The sequence below is a fragment of the Coloeus monedula genome (genome assembly GCF_965178545.1).
Source record: "Coloeus monedula genome assembly, chromosome: 5".
Lineage (NCBI taxonomy): Eukaryota > Metazoa > Chordata > Aves > Passeriformes > Corvidae > Coloeus > Coloeus monedula.
In genome coordinates this window covers 58,445,711-58,465,651 of record NC_138785.1, presented here as the reverse complement: position 1 = coordinate 58,465,651, position 19,941 = coordinate 58,445,711, and the positions used below count along the sequence as shown (strand labels likewise).

The 19,941-nt window shown below is 36.3% G+C and overlaps 1 protein-coding gene across 2 annotated transcripts in view; it reads left to right on the top strand.

Moving 5' to 3' along the window:
• SLIT2 (slit guidance ligand 2) overlaps nucleotides 1–19,941 on the top strand; it is a gene marked incomplete at both ends in the record, with an annotated part of 259,444 nt that overhangs the window by 183,880 nt on the left and 55,623 nt on the right. Inside the window, 8 exons of one of the 2 annotated variants that reach the window (XM_082281841.1) lie at nucleotides 1,610–1,681; nucleotides 2,284–2,355; nucleotides 2,881–2,952; nucleotides 4,835–4,978; nucleotides 5,108–5,271; nucleotides 6,032–6,055; nucleotides 9,606–9,756; nucleotides 15,792–15,866. In XM_082281841.1, coding sequence (XP_082137967.1) covers nucleotides 1,610–1,681; nucleotides 2,284–2,355; nucleotides 2,881–2,952; nucleotides 4,835–4,978; nucleotides 5,108–5,271; nucleotides 6,032–6,055; nucleotides 9,606–9,756; nucleotides 15,792–15,866 — 774 coding nt within the window. The remainder of the gene's footprint in view (nucleotides 1–1,609; nucleotides 1,682–2,283; nucleotides 2,356–2,880; nucleotides 2,953–4,834; nucleotides 4,979–5,107; nucleotides 5,272–6,031; nucleotides 6,056–9,605; nucleotides 9,757–15,791; nucleotides 15,867–19,941) is intronic. The other variant, XM_082281842.1, reaches the window with a different exon arrangement.

The following is a 19,941-nucleotide window of genomic DNA, read 5'->3' as shown; positions in this document are numbered from 1 at the left end:
CTGGAAGATTTTTCTGGAGTTTTTGGGTTTTTTTGTTGGGTTCATCATAAGCCATTCAACAACAAATTCTGCTAAGTTAAAGCATGACCAGAATAAAGAGATTTTAAGTATTAAATATATAAATATCTCCATCTGTACGAGACTTAATGAAGGCGAGGAAAAAAAGCTTCAGTTAAGCCATATCATGATCTCTTGAGAAACTTTACAAAAAGAAACAATTTCTGTTAGAATATTTTCTTGGAAAAGCTTACTCAAAATATTTGAGTTTATTAGTTACACTGTACACACACAGAGGCTCATATGTCTCAATCAGAACAAAAGTGAAACAGAAGACAGTTAATAGGACAAGAGTAAAAGGAAAAAAATAGGCCAATACTTCTGCATCTAGATTTAAAAAGGTTCTTTCCCCTTAAATTCTGAGGCAATGTCCTTGTAATTTAGATTAACGCAGTAAACTTACAGATTTTTGATTAATTTTATTAAGTAGATTTTGGCATTGTCTTTGTGTACATAAATCATAGAGTTGATACCTGTGCATGAAAGAGGGAAATACAAAGCTTATTAGATAAGCATGGTATGGAGTTCGAATAATCCTGCCTTTTCCTGTAGTGCTTTTTGGTATAATAGTTTCTTACCTTATGTCTACATGGTGGAAATTTGCACTGCCATGATTGTGGTATAAGGGCGTGTGTGAGTAAGTAGCTTCTATTTTAAGTGTGCTCATTGGTGATTCTGTTTTGACTCGTTGGTACCTGAGCCATAGGTCTATATCTGCATTGATTTCCCAAATGCAAAACTCTCCAAATTCAAGAACTTCTTGGAAAATGGTTTCCATCAATAAATTCACACTTTGCGGTATGGGAATTTTCAATTACAGCCACTATACACACAAAGCAAGTGTGGCCAGTAACATTAGCTACAAGTGGAGATTAAAATACTTGTTTAAAGAAGTTAGAGTTGTGGCTGTACAATCCTAATATTATATCTTAAAGAAAATAATTAGTGTACCGTATCTAAAGAAATTGTGTGCATCTTTAAAAACATGGCAGTTGTCTTATTGCAGGTAGCAACATATGTTATCTGCTCTGTAGGAACATTCCCCTTCTCATTCCCATGGTTTGCATATTTCAATGAACTCATGGAAGTCTCTAGGCATTTTAAAATAAAAATTACTATGTAAGTTGCTGTATGTGAATAGTACGTTGGGAGTAAATTAAGACTAATTCAAGATTGAAATTTTTAATGACAATTCTATCTTAAATTTTAGAAAACTCTTGTATGCTCTGAAAATAAGTTTTCTTTAAATATAAAATCAATATTGGGTTTTTAATTTCAGTATTACTCTCAATAGGTTAAGTTAGGCTGAATAATTTTTTCTTTTTTCTTTTTTCTTTTTTCTTTTTTCTTTTTTCTTTTTTCTTTTTTCTTTTTTCTTTTTTCTTTTTTCTTTTTTCTTTTTTCTTTTTTTATGAAAGAAATAAAAATTATACTGAAAAAGGAAGAAAAAGTTGTCTTCTTTGTTGAAATCTATCCCTTCTAGTTTCTTATGACTTTAGATTCTTATTTAGCTTGGGGGTTGTATTTTTATGCTGTTGCTGTTCTTTTGCAGACGCTTGGAACAAAATTCAATTAAGGTCATACCTCCTGGAGCTTTCTCCCCCTATAAAAAGCTTCGAAGAATGTATGTACCCAATAACTTACATTTACTTTCATAAATTTATATATAACAAGATAAAAAACAAGTCAAGATGGTACAGGGGAACTGCAGTTAATGTGTGAGCACTTAAAAAATTTGACTGCTAGAAGGTAAACTGATATGGCAGCCTGATTATTGACACCATATAGCATCTTTGTCATATTAATAATACTTGGGTTTTTAAAAAATATTGAAATTGTTTAATATGGTTCTGCATAGAAGCAGTATGTTCCTGTAGTGAAAATTCTAGTAAAAAAAGAGAATGAGGATAATTTCAGATAGTTTTTGAGGCTATATAGCGCTGTGGTCATAGCAAGCAGAGGATCCTTAAGAAAATGTGCTTAAGCAATTAGGAAAAGTAAATATTTTGTCTTTTTTTTCAAGCATTTGAAAGGTCTATTTTTAATATGCATTTTGTTTCAGTGTACTGGCAATTTTAGTGGTTTTATATTAAAATTCTTCAGCAGTGTCTCATGTAAATATTTTAATTTCTTTCTCACATTCATGCTTAATTCCAATTACATATCTTAAATTTCATTATTTTGAAAATAGCTTGAATTAATTGAATCAAATTTTATTTATTTCAGTGACCTGAGTAATAACCAGATCTCTGAAGCAGCTCCAGATGCTTTCCAGGGCTTACGTTCTCTCAATTCACTGTAGGTATCTGTTTGACCTGTAAACAGAAGAAAATTTCTTATATTCTTATGGTGAAATTATTTTGCCCTTTTGGCTCCCTGCAAAATTTTGCTATAAATTCAATCAATTCTGAAAGTTGTAATAATCATTTCAGAACAACAGTGGTAATTGAACATTCTTTTACAGCTTGACACTAATAACTTATGGGGTTTTTTGTAAATATGTTCATGGCAAGGAGTTGAACAAAACCAAACATGTCTTTTATTCCCCAGTTAGTTGTTTTACAAACAGCAAATCCACTTAGCAAGGTCCCTTGGTAAACCTGTAATCAGTGAGGTGCTGGTTCTGCAGAGAGCTCGTTGGGCTACACACCTTTTGGGAAAATGTGTGATCCTGCTGCCTCACAGGACCACAAGGATATTGCAAGTATCAAGTGGTTGTTATTAAATTCCTTTCAGGAATACTGGAATTTCTCTATTTTTGAAGTCAAAATCCCATAGCATATGCGTTTCATAATGGTAGCTTTGCTTTATTCCCTGGTACAGAGTCCTCTATGGCAATAAAATCACAGAACTTCCAAAGGGCCTGTTTGAAGGACTCTTTTCTCTGCAACTGCTGTGAGTATTTTTTTATTTATTCTATTTTGGAATCATTCAAAAGGGTAAACATGATGAGAGATTTATGCCAGAAGAAGAACTGGCAGGAAATCCCAAATGTAAGATCAAAGTACAGTAAAACCAAATTATGCTAAAACCGAAAGAGTCAAGACTGTTCTAGGCCAGCTTGCCATTCATCCACAAATGTGATCATATCAGTTATTGTTTCAGCCTAAAATGATTAAAATTAAATCATTCTCCCGAGTGGAATTTCTAAGGATAAAACACATAAAGATATGATACCCTCTAAATGGCAAATAGCATGTATGAAGTTGTGTAGGAACCATAAAAGGAATATTTGTGTGTTTTATAAAGAGAAGATATATAGTGGAAATGCTATGCAATTGCCTTTCTAGTTGTACCCATGAAAGAACAGTACTACACCACCGTTTCATTGGTGGCTTTTAATGTTTTCTGACATTCAGTACAATTCTTTGACTCTGTGAACTCCAGCTGCTACTTCATTTAACACTTTGGAAATTTCCACATGTAACCTTTGATACCGTTGCTCTTTAAATTTTATACTGGAATAAAGAATGCCATGGTAATATGTGTATTAAATATTGTCAATATTTAGCAGAAGAGGCTGTGCAGTAGGTGTACTGTGTAAAAGAAATGTGTTAAATAGACCATAAAACAACGGTGGTTTTGAAAGAACTTGTCCCAGAATAACTGACTTGTTGAGTTAGGGTCTTCTTAAAGAATCTAAGGTTTCTTCACACATGCTTAGAATTTTCTAATGTCCAGACTTCACCATGAAGTGTTGGCAAAGTGTCCATTACTAACAACTAATTGAACATGGCAAAACAGTAAATATATACACAGAAAATGCAAGTTCTAGCACCACCTAGAGGTTTGCATTTTGATTTAATTCAGTCACAAAAATAGTATAGTGGTGGGCAGGGTATACTTTCCTGTTTTCCTTTAAAGATGTTTTATTTATAAAATATAATTCAGATCTTGTAAAAAAAAAAAGTAAGAGACCTTTCTGAACTCTCAATTCTGTATTAAAAACAATGTCCATATTTTAATATGCATTGTATAGATAGTACATTTAGGTCCAAGTAAGTTTTTACTTGTTTGCAAAACTTTTTATCAGAGCATTAGACTTCAAATCCACCATTTCATTCCATTTCTGGCTCAACATGGAAAGGAGTAAAAAAATATTGGGTTATAAAAATGTGTCTAATGGAATGACTTTTTTTTTTTTCTCTTCAAAAGGAGCTGGTTTAGATTGGCTTGTTTGTTTTAACACTAAAAGTCTGGGAGGTACAGGGAAGAAAAGGTTCCCTTTGAAGATGCAGAGGAAAAGGATCCAAGACAGATTTGGATATATTCCATGCCACCAGTTTTTACTACAACTCTGTTAATGTGGCAGCATGCTGATTAGTAACATATAATTAAAAGTGCCACTGCACATCTCTTCCAGCTAATGAACACAGTGTTCAGTTCCTTTTTTGTTTGTTTATTTGGCAAAAGAAACTAGTTTTCCTTGAATATACTTGATTTTTAGGCTTGTTTCTTTGCACTATACACAAATACCACACAGACATTCTACCAGCACATATAAGAAATGTGATTTTAGCTAAATAAATGTACAGATTTCAACTCCAAGGTTCAAATATGTAGGAATACATATAACCTAAAGAAGATGCTTAAATTCACTGAAATTCCTTACATCACTTTCAATTCACTGAAATTCCTTATGTCACTGTCAATTATTATTTGTAACTACATCTCTTGTTCTGGTTGCAAAGGTGCACAAAGAATTGTCTGTGAAAAATGCTGAAGCTGCAGCATGGAGCAATTTCTTTCAATTTTATAATTGTCTTCCATTAAACAGATTACTGAATGCCAACAAGATCAATTGTCTGCGAGTTGATGCATTTCAAGATCTGCACAACTTGAATCTTCTTTCTTTGTATGACAACAAGCTTCAGACCATTGCAAAAGGCACCTTCTCACCCCTACGTGCGATTCAGACCTTGTACGTATGTTCTTGTTTATGGTTTTCTCAAGTACGACTTCATATTCTACAGTGCAGTAAAAGCACTGGATACTGCTGAGACAAAAGGGAAATAATGTGTGATATTATTGGTTTTTTTCTTCATGAAAGGCATTTGGCTCAGAACCCATTTATCTGTGACTGCCATCTGAAGTGGCTGGCGGATTATCTTCACACAAACCCCATTGAGACCAGTGGTGCCCGTTGCACCAGCCCCCGCCGTCTGGCAAACAAAAGGATCGGCCAGATCAAAAGCAAGAAATTCCGCTGCTCAGGTAATTTTCTTAGTTCAGCTGCTATTTTTCCTTTATTGGCAAAAAAAGTAGTGGTTATAGAAGTTCTAATGAAAGCAGCTGTCTCTCTACAGAATTATTAAACATTGCAGAATTTTTTTTTAGTTTTTTGACTGAATAAAGGGAAATCTGGGAAGTCATAGACTATTGGATCACGGAACATTACTATAGTTTACACATTTGGCACTATTTCTGAGTAGCATTAAGTCTAAGAAAATAAATGTAATATGTAAAACTTCAGAATGAAATGCTAAAGTTATTCACTACAAATATCACCACCATAAATCATTTTGTAAAATTTCCACAGGGCTCTGGAATATGTGAAAGATCTGCAAATTTCTAAGCTAAATATGGAAACATGACATATCCCTTTTATAGAGGCAGCTTGCCTCATACTGAAATTTACTGTTTTCTTTTTCTAATCTTATTCCGTTTCCTACTTACATTTCTTTAAATCCTAACTTTCGTCATATGGTATCCAGCTGTTCCAGGTGCATTTCACATTCTACAGTTTATTCAGTCTCAAGTGCAAATACCAGATGAAAACTGGTTTTTTATCCATGTTCCGGATACATTTATGACTATTCACACTTTGTTGTTTATCAGCTCTCGTTGTGAATACACATTTTTTCACTAAATTATCTGTAGTTAACTGCAGTCCATACTTAATCTAATAAAACTCATTCTTTGCTTGCTGACATTCAGGTGCATCTTCTATTTTTTTTTTTTTCTCTTTATTTAGCTAAAGAACAGTATTTCATTCCAGGTAGGTTTGGCTCTGCAGTAAGATTGACTAACTGCAGATATTCTCTCCCTTTCCCCCCAAAGCAAAGTTTGTCATAGCTTTTAGGAAACTGATGCATGTGTATTAACATTAGTCAATACCTGTAGCTATACATAGTTTTCCTTTGTAGAATATTAGTAATTCTTTTTTCTGAATATAAGAGCTTAGCATGCAGCTCTGTTTACCTTTTTCTTTCTCACAGATTTGCACACAACCTACCAAAATTATAGCTATACTTAAATTATTTAGAAGGTTGCACCTGCTAGTTCATATTTAAACTGACACTTTTACTTACCTTGTACCTTGCCTTTCTGCTGCTGCTGTTTTTAAAATGTAGCTCCTGAGCTGCTTTTAAACACAAGAAACCATGCTGCCATCAAAGAGCTAGCACAACTTTAAGAACTAAACATTCTACAAATGAACATTTTCTTGCCTCGCTTTCATGCTCTACACTGGCTGCATCTACTGCTTGCTCACCCTCCTTTTGTTTAGGAAATCACAGTGGAATGCTTGGAAAAGAAAGCTGATATTCTTAATTAGAGGCATTCGGTGGTCACACGCATACAGTGAATCAGAAATGCTTTCCATTAAAGAAAATATGACTTTAGATTTGGGGTGAAATAGCAATTTACACACTGCTTTAAGCTACAATAAGTCTATGATATTTTTACAAAAGATTTACTGATGTTGGCCCTAGCTCTTTGAAGTATGGATCTTTCTTTATTTTACCTTGCTTGTCAGTGTGTGCACTGTTTTCTTAATAGAAAAAAAATACTCAAGTTATATTCATAACAGATTATAAATAACAACATTAACAAGAGAATAATGCATCTATTGATGAATTACAGTATGTGATTTGCAATCAGGATTTTCTGCCATAGTTTAATATCTAGAAAAATATCTACAATAATTGAATAGGACACCAGTGCACATCTTCTTTCAAATACTACAGGTATATCATCATTCTGCAGTCATCTTAGTTGTTGTCTCTTTAGCTCGTGTGTTTAACAGCTCTTCTCCAAATGCTGTGTGAATTAACACTTACATTTGCAGCAGTCATGTGAAGTTCTTCATGCCCTTATACTAATACGTTGTTTTGAATATGAAGAAAAGACAAAATGAAATACAAAATAAGGCAGCAATTTATCAGCACTGGCATCCACAAAAATGTGTTTTAAAGCAGCATAAAACAGGGGTATTCAATTTCACAAACCTGTAGTACCACTCAATTCCTTAATATGTAGAACAGCTGCCACAGAGTGGATTCTACCCAACCTTACCAGCACAACTTTTGTTGTGAGTTACAAGTGTTTTCTTGCCAGCAGGTGTCTTCACAGCCTGGTTATAATATGGCCACACATGCAGTTGAGGCTTCTTTAAGTACTCTTTAAAAATTGCTATTCCAGGGGGAGGCGGGGGGGAAAGAAGAAGAAAGGAAACAATTCAGTTAAACAAAATGGGCTATATACCTGCTTCTTGAAATACAGTTTCTGTGCTTTCTCTTTCTAGCAGGCTATCAGGTAGATGCTACCTAAAATTATTTTAGTTGTTGAAGGCATTGTCCCTGAATATTTTAATTGTTTAAACTGCTAACAGTGATGTACTCTGGACACAGGAGGAAAAAAAAAAAACTTATTTGTAGACTTGTTCATTTGGTATTTGAAAGTGCTAAAAACACTTTATACTTAAGCAGATACTATAAAAAAAAATCTTAGCATTTCTTTAAACACTTAAATATTTTTAATATTTGTTTTAAATATGTCATTTGGAGATGTTGCTCTGCGGACACTATGAAGTGTTATTAAAGTTTCATTATAGTAATTTGGAAGACTAAAAGTTGGCAAGTATTAAATCATTTCTTTGAAAAAAAAAATCATTTATCTGCTACCTCCTAGAAATACTCTATAGTAGTTTCATCATATGTATTACTAAAAAATTTACAAGTTGTAGATAACATAATATGTGATGACTCTTGGGGTTTTTTCCCCTCCACTGAGCAATCTGTTTCTCCTATATTTGTTTGGTTTATTAAGGATTTAAGTGGCATAGCATGTATATTGGACTCAATGATCCTTCAGGGTATTTTCCAACTCAGAATATTCTGTAACTCCTTTATATATTCAGGGAGCAGCTTTTAAAGAACGCATTCAAAATAGTGAAGAATAATTCATGGGAGGCATGATCATCATCTTATATGAAATCTGTAATAAACCCCTATCTTATCTTCATTTTTAAATGCCACTCAAAATGAATTATTCTTTCTTTCTGCTAAAGACAATGGCCCTAGAACCATCTTCTAATCAAATGAAAGTTAAGTAGAGAACACGAGAGCTTAGTTCATGTTTTTGTCTTAATTGGCATTACTCTGTCTTTCTTTCCTTCTTGGCTATCTTTACTTTTGCAGGAGTTCACCATTTTGGCTGTAAGTAAAGTTCAGTGTCTGAACTAAATCACAGTGTACCTCCCAGCCCTGATGCACCTTCTACTAGTCTCAGTCTTTTCACCTTTGTCCAAGAAGAACCCACAGGTCCTTTCGGCTTCTCTTTGTTTTCTTTGTCACCCACCCTCAGTTCCTTACTGGATGTTTTTTCTTGATATGTTTAGGATGTTTTCTTTGACTGACTCTGGGAAATGGTGGAGGAAACTTTCAATGTGTTTTTTTTTTCTTTTTTCTTTTTTTTTTAATATATACTGTACTTTTATTTAATCTGTGACAGTGATACTGTTACTGTGGCACTGGACATTCAGTAATAAGAATGCCATGTCATGTAAGCAAGTATTAAACTTCAAATGCTTCTGTGATTTATACCTACTCCTTCCTCTTTTCCCTTGCTCTTATCCTTGGCCTAATGGATGCAGTTTTGATAATGTAGCGAGATTTTCTGTTGTGCTTGATCTAACCATGTGGTTGTGAGGTATGAGTAAAACATGGTTCTGTCAAGCACCATGGAACGTCACGCAGCTTTCTACAGCATGGCAAGCTGCTGAGGCTTAAGTCAGGATCACACATTTTTTAAATTAAAGCTGAAACAGGGCTTTCAATCTTATGTGTTGAGATGATGTGGAGTATTGGGGCTATAAAAAAAAAAATCAGAGGTTAATGAAGTCCAGTCAACAATACAAATTTGTAACCAGAGAAAGAGAAAAGGTGGCACTCAGGATCTATTTATTCTTGATGCAGAGAAAGAAAACAAATTCTAAAACAAAAAGTGGCATTTGTGTGATGAGCTATAAACAAGGCTAGATTGGCTGACAACATAATCAGCAGAAAGTACAGCTGTGAAAAGCTCAAGTTAATGTTATCCTGCTATGTGAAGTTGGTCTCAGTTTCTTTTTCCAGCATATCTTAAGTCCCTATATTGAACCCTCTCTTGAAGCCCTTGTGTCTGTTCAGTATCACGAAGTTTATCATGCATTTCCCAAGTTGCCCACCCATTATCTGCATTGCAGACGTCTTTTCAACCCTCTCACAAGAAGCAAATTTTATACTTTATTGACTTAGTATCTGTGTTTTGACTTGAATCTTCTACAGGCACTGAAGATTACAGATCCAAATTAAGTGGAGACTGCTTTGCAGATTTGGCCTGCCCTGAGAAATGTCGCTGTGAAGGGACCACAGTGGATTGCTCCAATCAGAAACTCAACAAAATTCCTGATCACATCCCCCAGTACACAGCAGAGTTGTAAGTTGAACCCATAAGAAAGGATTATTTACTTATGGAGAAACTAACTAAAACAGTCAAATATAAAACCACGGCTTTACTTTTTTTGAACAGCAAAAATTAAAAGTAACCTCTGTGGTGCACTTCAATGGACTAAATATTCATAAAAATTATTTATGCATTATTTCAATACCCTGTAGCCTTAAAAACCCATGATAAATAAATGAGGTAACTATTCTATGTTTCTAGTTTTTCAGGACCTGAGCAATCCACTTGGATTTTTGAAAGGTAGTGGGGTTTATTTTACTTTTAATTTTTAACTATAGGAGAAAGTAGGGCACCCAGTAACCAAAGGGGTCTGTCTTAAAAAGTGCTACCTAGATGTTTAAACAGACAGAGCTGATCGCTATGCAAAGCACACATTACATTTATCAGGCAGGAGACCAGAGGAAGATCAAGCAGACAAACAGGACAGAGTTGGGTAAAGAAGATGAGATAATAATATAATGAATAGAGATGGGCAGAGAAGAACTCAGAGATTATTACTTGCTTAGTAAGTGACATATGGGAATGATTTGTAGGCATTACAACTGGAGTAGTCTTCGAGCAGGGAGTGAAAGATAAAAATAAGACAGCTTTACAAGGCTTCCCCATGTGCAAAGAATGCTATGGAAGGGAGTGCAGAGGTGGTTGAAGGATTGGCAGAAAGGTAGATGAAAGTGGCTGTCATTGCAGAGCAAAAGTGGAAGGAAATAGCTGGTTTTCCTAGGAGGTTCAGTTTAAAGAACAAGGCAAAATGTTGAGGGGGAAAAAAAAAAGAGAGTTTGATTTGATATAGTAAAGCAGTATAGAGATTTGGAGACAAGAGTATTGTGATCAAGTTGTCACCCACAGGGGTGAGATGAGCAACAGGATGGCACATCTCTTAGAAGAGCAGTCTACAGCTGGCATCAAAGCAGCAGTATGGCAATGAGATATGAAATAATGAGACTATTGTTAAGTATTTGAATACCTGGAGACGAAAAGGGATTCAAAACTGAAGTATTTTTAAAACACAGATGGAGACTTTTGTCTGTCTCTAAGCTGGGAGAATGAGTTGAACTTAGTGATGGTCTGTGCTGGTTTTGGCTGGGGTAGAGTTAATTTTATTCACAGTGGATAGTATGGGCTTATGATTTGGATTTGTGCTGAACACGGGGTTGATAGTATAGTGATGTTTTTGTTATTGTTGAGCAGGGCTTACACAGAGCCAAGGCCTTTTCTGCTTTTTATGCTGGGAAGGAAGTTGGGTGTGCCTGGGAGGTTGGGAGGAGGCAGAGTGAGGACTGGTGACCCAAACTGACTGAAGGGCTATTCCAGTTCCTGTGACATTGTGCTCAGGATGTAAAGGGGAGGAAGAAGGAGGAAAGGGAGGACATTAGGAGTGATTGTGTTTGTCTTTGCAAGACACTGTTACACATGAAGGAGTCCTGCTCTCCTGGGGATGGCTGAACACCTCTCTGCACATGGAGAGCAGTGAATTAATTTATTGTTTTTCTTTGCTTGTGTGCTTGGCTTTTTCTTTTACTATTAAACTGTCTTTATCTCTACCCATGAGATTTCTAGCTTTTACCCTTCTGGTTCTCTCCCCGATCCTGCTGGCGGGGAGTGAGCGAGTGGCTGTGTTGAACATGGTATGTTGCTGGGTTTAAACCACAACATGTTCTTATTACAAATCTGAAAATTACAATCAGAGAAAAAATGGATACAGTCTTGGATGAAGGGAGATAGATTTCAGAAGAGAAATACATTTTATGTTATCCAATATTTTGGGATAAATTTTTTTAAATTTAAAAATAAAAGCTGATGGAATAGGTAACAGGTTAAATTGTGGCAGGAGATCATAAAGTAGTGGTTGTAAATACGATAGTTACTGAACCAAGAGATGAGAAATGGAGTTGTTGAAGTGATTAAGCATGTATTACTTTGATTTTTAGGAGGAAACATGTTTAATTGTCTCTTCTCTGAAGAAATAATAATCTTAATTTAGCATTTTAATTGGTTTTCTCATTCATTTATTTACATGTGGAAGATAGTGTCAGGTGTTTTCTTTCTGTAATTATGGTTCCTACCTGTTAAATGCAGAAGGAACAATTAAATAATCAAGCTTCATCTACTCTGTATCCTAAACACTCAAATTTCAGTCAACAATTTTTTTTTTGACTAAATGTTTGGTTACAGAACTTCTTTCAGAAAACACCCAGTCTTGTTTGAAATGTTAGTGGATTAAAAAATCCACCATTCCCCTGAGACTTTTACAGAAGGTAATTATTTCCTTTCACTTCTGTAAATTTTTTTTTAACTGAGAACTTTTAGTTTGAGATGGAATCTACCACTCTTTGGTTTCCATCATGGCTCCCTTTATAGTTTTTGCCATTAAAGAGCCCTCTTCTTTCCAGCATTCTATGCAAGTATAAGGGTGTTAAACTGTAACAAAGTCATTATTCAACCTTCTATTTCTATGGTACTTGATAGGCTGTACAGATTGTCCTTCAAGCCATTTGATGTAATAAAAATTTCAATAGTCCTGAAAATATTCTAGAGAGGATAGAAAAATTGCTTCTTCATTTTTTTTACTTCTGCTGAAAATCCATTTGCTCTAGCCAAATACACTCTTTTGGTGTTTGCCTCACTGATGCAAAAGTTACAGCTCTTTCTCTTGTTTCCTTCTGTTATTCCTGGTCTTCGATGTGTTGTCTTTGTTGTTCATCTTGGGACTTCCCAGTCTAGTTCTAGGCCCATTCTTTGATTTCCAGTTCACAATATTTACTGGCATGTATGAGAATAGCAGCTAGTTAGCCTTTTTTTTTTTTTACCCACAAAATGTGATATAAAATTACTTGTTAGAGTCAAATTACATTGATGCTTCTGTAGGTGATGAGGAGAGCTAGACTAATTGCTGCAGGGTGATGTTTGGAGTTGAATCTCAGCTTGGAAAGGAAGATCAAAAGTAAGGAAAAAAGGGTGTCCAAAGGTAGGCAACAAAGATGGTGAAGGGCCTTTGGGGGAAGCCGTATGAGGACCAGCTGAGGTCACTTGGTCTGTTCAGCCTGGAGAAGAGGAGACTGAGGAGAGACCTCACTGCAGTTACAACTTTGTCATAAGGGGAAGAGGAGGGGCAGGCACTGATCTCTTCTCCCTGGTGACCAGTGACAGGGCCAGGAGCTGGACCCGATGATCCTTGGGTCTCTTCCAACTCTGCATATTCTCTGATTCTCTAAGAAAAGTGTCCATTGTGTAGATTGCAACAGTAATAATATCACAGGAAAAAAACCCTATTTCTTCAAAGTAGTTGTTTTTTTAAAAAAATCTGAAAATATTAATGTTGTTCAAGGCAGATACTTAATTTTTAAAGTTAAAAAAATTATAACTAAACCAACTAACTGCTGTTCTAACTTCCCATTTTGTCTCTTGCTCACAGTCTTCCAGAAAAGCAGTGAAATATCTGTGTAATCTGCCAATTTGATATAAAGTACAAGTCTGTAATTGGACCTCAGAAATAAAATATTTTTCAGGTAGCTTTCTAATACATAGGAAAAGTCAGGAAGCATTTCAGAAGTCATTCAAACCGAAGTCCCCAGGATAAATGCTAAATAAGAAATAATTTCAGTCTTATATGTTGAATTTTTAAAATGATTGTACAATAGATGATAACCTAACAAGGTAATTTTGGAAAGCATGAATATCACTGCAGTCTATTGCCTTCCAGGAAAGTTCAGCTATTGTTCAAAAATATGCAATATCTTAGCCATTGTGTTACTAAAACAGGAAAAAACATCAAATATTCCATCCAAACAGAATGTATAGACATCATCATCAAATGCCTCTGTTTACTTTTTTATTTTGAGAATGGTATTTCAGTACTTTTCTTTGACTAAACCAGATAAATGTAATTTTAAGATCATTTTCTTGATCTGGTGATTGATAGGTAACAACTATAGTTGCTGTCTTTACCAGTGAGGAGCACTGGGCTCAAAAACTAATATTAAGATCCAGAATGGAGATCACATCTGTAAACTTTCCAGCCATCTGTAATAATTTTGATTCCATTGTGTGTGGACTAATTTAAACAAAATAAATACAATTTAAATGAGAATTAACATTCTACATATGAAATTAGATAGAACTATATAGCACCGGACATACAAGAGTGAGGAAAAACCAGCAAGTAGGTCAAGATAAAAGGATGTGCTTATCATACATATTAAAGATGAAGAAGTGCTATTGGGCACTAATGCAAATTTCATTTCAGGATATAGGTACAGGAACGTAGCATGTAAATTATATTAAATAATTATTGTACTGTACATAGCAGTAGTAAACTATCAGCTGGAATACTGTGTTAAAGGCTTCACTTTTCAGGATGGATATAATTGCTCAGAAAAAAATTCAAGGAGAACAAGAATTGTGGAAAAGAAGACTGGAAAGGTTGAGGGCATTTGTGTGAAAGAAACTTGAGGGACAGACAAAGCAAATTACTTCTAATAGGTAGAAGATTGTTGCAAAGAATAAATGATCAAATTGTTTGCCTTTTTCAATGGGGTTAGAAATGTTTTCAGTAGAGCAAGTATTACTAGAAACAGTAAATGTTTTCATTATTAAGTTATTCTTCTAGATGGTATAGCACTTGAAAAGTATTTGAAGATGTCAACATTTATAGAATGGTCAGTGCTTCTGTTGTTGATAGAGAGGGTAAAGAAAAGGCTGTTTAGAGTGAAGTAATTTTGTTAATTGACAATGTGAAAGAATATTTTATATGGTCCCACTAAAAATGATATTAAGTCATTCAGCTGATGTTTAGAGGTGATAGCATCTTCTGAAATTTGTGTTTCTTGTAATTTGGTGTGGTATACGAATGTTTTGTGTATATCCAAAAACTTCTGTCTTCTTTCACTTTGGTTCCATATTGAAACTGTTGTACAACCATACCTTCAGATTTACAACCTTAATTTCCCTTCTGGCTATCAATGAGAATGAACAGGAGGGAAGGATGAACAAGCAGCTTTCTTTAATTTTCTAGGGTTTTTTTAAACTTGTCTTACAGTAAGACAATTCTGAAAAGCATTCTGGGTTTAGAATTATGCTGAATTCCATTTCACGGTGATCTTGTCAGTCACATCTTCTAAAATCTTTAAAGAAAAGCTGGACAGACTCCCTTCCTTAATATTATGGCATAATAAAATAATATTATTTTATGAAAAATAATAATTAGAGCATATAAAGGATCTAAGACTCTTAATTTCCATTTTCTTTCAAGAGAGGAAATAGGGAGTACTGGGTCAATGCAGGTAATTTTTGAAATATAGATGGTCCCCTAACCTAGCTGCTGTTAAAGGTGTACTGTACTGTAAGCCTTGATACCTGTGCAGGAAAGAGAAGTGCCCAGCTAGTATTTGTTGCTCATTGCATATCTTCTTACAGTGGTACAAGTCAGCATTTAATGCTGTCTTAAGCAATATATGTGTGCCAGCTGTAGTAGTATGAAGATAAATCATGGTGAGAGAAGTGTTTTTAAATTCATGGGAAGACCAATGCAGTGGGTGCCCTATTCAAAAGAAGAGTAATTATTTCATTCTTGTAAATAGTGTTCTGTGAGTACCTCCAGATGTCTGGCAGACTCCATCTGATATCCTTTAAAGAACAGAAGACTAATCTTCAGTGGTTTATATGTCCTTCTTAAAGACTTTTATTTATAAGTTGCCATGGAATCCTTCCTTAGTTACATTTTTGTTTGAAAAATTAAAAACATCATCTTATATTCCTTTTCGATTTCAGCTATGTAAAATTTTGTGATCACGTTTTAAAAATGTCTTACATATGCCTAAGTTCAACTAATGAGAATGTTCATTCACAGGAATTATCAAAATTAGAAATGTCACTATATAAGGAATTGTTCTTCAGCTACCAGTTAAACGTCAGCTATCCAGGGAAACCAAACTGAAAAGTTCACTTAATGTGGAACATTCTGTACCAATGCCTGAATCATTTTTTTCTGACATTGATGTAATTTCTTTTAGGAGACTAAATAACAATGAATTTTCAGTCCTGGAAGCTACTGGAATCTTTAAGAAACTTCCTCAGCTGCGTAAAATGTAAGTGCAACTTCAATGACCTTGTCTATTCAGATAGTGTATTAGCTCCTTGCTGTGTCTCTCCACCTTTCTTAGTTCTAATCTACAAAAGATTCAGTATATTCCAATCGAAAATCAAGAATGGGTTTAAATTAATCCCTGAGGTAGGTCAGAGTTGGCAGCTCTTCTCTATGGGGCTTGGCACTGCCAGCAACCACTTCTCATGGTGTATAGCTCCAGCACCTTTGTGGCAATGTCCAGCCAGCTGGTCTGTTGTGCAGCCACAGCAGGGAGCTCGCAGTATAAGCTGCTTAGAAAAGATTCCAGTAATCTTTTGTAACTTGCTGTATTACTCTCTAACCAGACAATTTTGCCTCTTACAGCACATTAAGGACATGCCATTGATTCTGTGCTTCATTAAACTGTCATTAGGTGAGGGGAATATCAAAATTAAAATGACTGAAAAAAGTGGTTTGCTAGGTCGTCCATGTAAAGCCATGTTAACAGTTAATGTTTTAAGAGGAGTTTATAATTTCACCAGTGAAGTTGTTTCTAAAAATAAGACTATGAAAATCTTTTCTTTAGCCTATGTAAAAGATGTATATGAGGGTAGATCATTTAGTTAGACTTTGTGACTCTGTGCTCAATCGTTTCAGGATTAAATCCAAACATAAATAGTAAGTGAAGAAAAATGCAAGTGGAAATAGATTAGTAGTCACCAAGTGACTACCATTTGTAAGAGATCAGTCTAAATTATTAGTGATCAAAATCTTAAGGGAGCAGTAGTATTGCTTCAACTATTGTTAGCCTTAACCAAATCCTTGCTGGCATGATCACAATTAGTTAAATATTTATTACTGATTTTTTAGATAAAAAGATTTTTAAAATTCCAACAATGTAAAATGAACTTGCCTTTGACCTCTCCACTTGAGTACACCTTGCCACTTTGAATTGGGCTGTGATAATTAGAAAAAAGAATGTAGGAATGTCTGGCACAACAGTGTTCTGGTGCTGTATAGTAGATAACGCTGTTTTCTTCAATCTTCAAGAATCTCAGATTAGCACTTTTTACAACTACCGTGTACTTCGGAACTATCAAGTATCAATACAAAGCATCAGTGGACAAGGAAGGGGCTATAGATGTCATTCATCAGGACTTCTACAAAGCCTTTGACATGGTCCCCTCCAACATCCTTCTCTCTAAATTGGAGAGAGTTGGATTTGATGGGTGGGCTTAGATGGATAAGAAATTGTTTGGACAGCAGCATCCAGAGAGTACTGGTCTGTGGATCAGAGTCCCACCAGACATCAGTGACAAATGGTGTCCCTTAAGGACCTATATTTAATGTCCTCATCAATGACACAGAGAAAGTGATCAAGTGCACCCTCAGAAAATTTACAAATGACACCAAGCTGAATGGTGCTGTTGCCACACCTATGGAATGGCATGCCATCCAGAGAGACCTGGACAAGGTGCAGGGGGGAGTCCTGGGAACCTCATGATGTGCAATAGCCCAAGTGCAAGGTGCTGCACCTGGGTCCCGGAAACCCCAAGTATCAATATGGGCTCAGGGATGAACAGAAGAGACTTGGGGGTTGGTTGACAAGAAGGTCATGACCAGGCAATGTGTGCTTGCAGTCCAGAAAGCCAAATGTGTCCTGGGCTTGCATCCAAAGCAGTGTGGGCACCAGGGCGAGGGAGGGGATTCTATCACTCTACTCCACTCTGGTGAGCTGCATCCAGCTCTGGGGTCTGCAGCACAGGAAGGACATTGACCTGTTGGAGCAAGTCCAGAGGAGGCCACCAAAATTATTAGAGGAATGGAGAGCACATCTCCTACAAGGAAAGGCTGAGAGATTTGGAATTGGTCAGCCTGGAAGAGGGCTTCAGAGTGACCTAATTGTGGCCTTTCAGTATCCAAAGGCAGCCTACAAGGAAGGTGGAGAGAGACTTTTTGCAAGGGCGTGACAGAACGAGGAGGAATGGGTTTAAATGGAAAGAGAGTAGGTTTAGATTAGCTATCAGAAAGAAATTCTTTACTGTGAGGGTGATGAGACACTGGGAAAAGTTGCCCAGAGAAGCTGTGGATGCCCCATCCCTGGAAGTATTCAGGGCCAGGTTGGATGAGTCTGAGCAACCTGGTATAGTGAAAGTTGTCCCAGCCTACAGCAGTCTGATTGGAACTAGATAATATTTAAGGTCTTTTCCAACCGAAGACATTCTATGATTGCAGGATTCTAGAAAATAAATAAAATGCTTCATGCTTCATACATGCACATGCATACACACACATATGTATATCAGATCTTCATATTTAACCATATTCCTTTTAAGTTGAGGAGGTGTTCAAGACAAAAGAAAAAAAAAAGAATATTAATCAGTCTTGGGGTACCTGTCTGTTGAAATTCCCAAAGGCTTTAAAATCTGGTTAATTTAAAAGGCAAAAAAATTTAAAAAGATAAATAAAAAGTTAACTATTTTAATAATACTGCTCCATAACTTCCTAATATAGTTATCAGTTGTTACAACATTTTTTTCATTGAGAGAATAACACAGTGACTGCTTAAGCATTACTGGAAAGCAGTGAAGTACTAGTGTTACAGAGACACCAATATGAGTGAATTCTATACTTTTGTGAAGTTCGTATTTCTTTTGGAGGTTCAAGATAGGTGCAAAGATATTTCTGCACAGATGACATTGAAAAATTAAGGCCTAAATGTTTCATTGATTGGATGCTTCGTCAGTAACAAAGCATGTGTATGGACTGGAACATTGATTAGCTATGCAACATTAATCTTTAAAATATCTGTGTGAAGTGGGTGAAGTAGTATCTGTGTTACCACAAGAACAAAAAAGATTTTAGGAAACTAAGGGCTTGACATGGACAAGCCATCTGAGATTAGAAACAATTAGTTTCTTGCTTCCAGTCTTCCACAGCACCTTGCAGACTGAACAGCTCCACTGTTAAACTAAATGAAAGCGGTGATTGTGGATGTTGTTTACTTAGACTTTAGCTAAGCCTTTGACACCATATCCCACAGCATCCTCCAGGATAAACTGGTTGCTCATGGCTTGGATGGACTTATACCTCACTGGATAGAAGAATGGCTGGATGGTTGGGCCCAGAGGATAGTGAATGAAGTTAAATCCAGTCAGCAGACAGTCACAAGTGGTGTTCCCTAGGGCTCAGTATTACGGCCAGTTGTGTTTAATACCTGTATCAATGACCTGGATGAGAGGATTAAATTCACTCTCTTCAAGTTTGCAGATGATCCCATTTTGGGTGGGAGTGTTGATCTGCTGGAGGGCAGGAAGGCTCTGCAGAGGAATTCAGACAAGCCAAGGCCAACGGTATGAGGTTCAGCAAGTCCAAGTGCCAGGTCCTGCACTGTCACAACATCCCCATGCAGTGCTGCAGACTTGGGGATGGAAAGCTGCCCAGCAGAAAAGGACCTGGAGATGCTGGTCGACAGCCTGGTGAACATGAACCAGTGTGTGCCCAGGTGGCCAAGAAGACAAATGGCACCTGGCCTGTATCAGCAATATTGTGTCCAGCAGTACCAGGGCAGTGATTGTCCTTCAGCGCTTGGCACTGGTGGCAGTGGTTGTTCCTCAGTGCTTGGCACCTGTAAGGCCACATCTTGAGTACTTAGTTCAGTTTTGGATCCCTCCCTACCAAAAAGACATTGAGGTGCTGGAACGACTCCAGAGAAGGGTAACAAAGCTGCTGGAGGGTATGGAGCCCAAGTGTGATGAGGAGCAGCTTAGGAAATGGGTTGCTTAGCCTGGAGAAATGGAAGCTCAGTGGGGACCTTTCACTCTTTACAACTATCTGAAAGGAGGTTGTAGTGAGGTGGCGGTTGTCCTTTTCTCCCAGATGACAAGTGACAAGATGAGAGGAAATGATATCAAAATGCAGCAGAGGAGGTTTAGTTTGGTTTCTCCATGGAAAGGGCTGTCAAGCAGTGGAACAGGCCACCCAGGGAAGTGGTGCACTTGCCATCCCTGGGGAATTTAAAAGGTTTAGGGATACCTTTTTGTAATGGACTTGGCAGTGCTGGATTAAATGCTTGGACTTGATGATATTAAATGTCC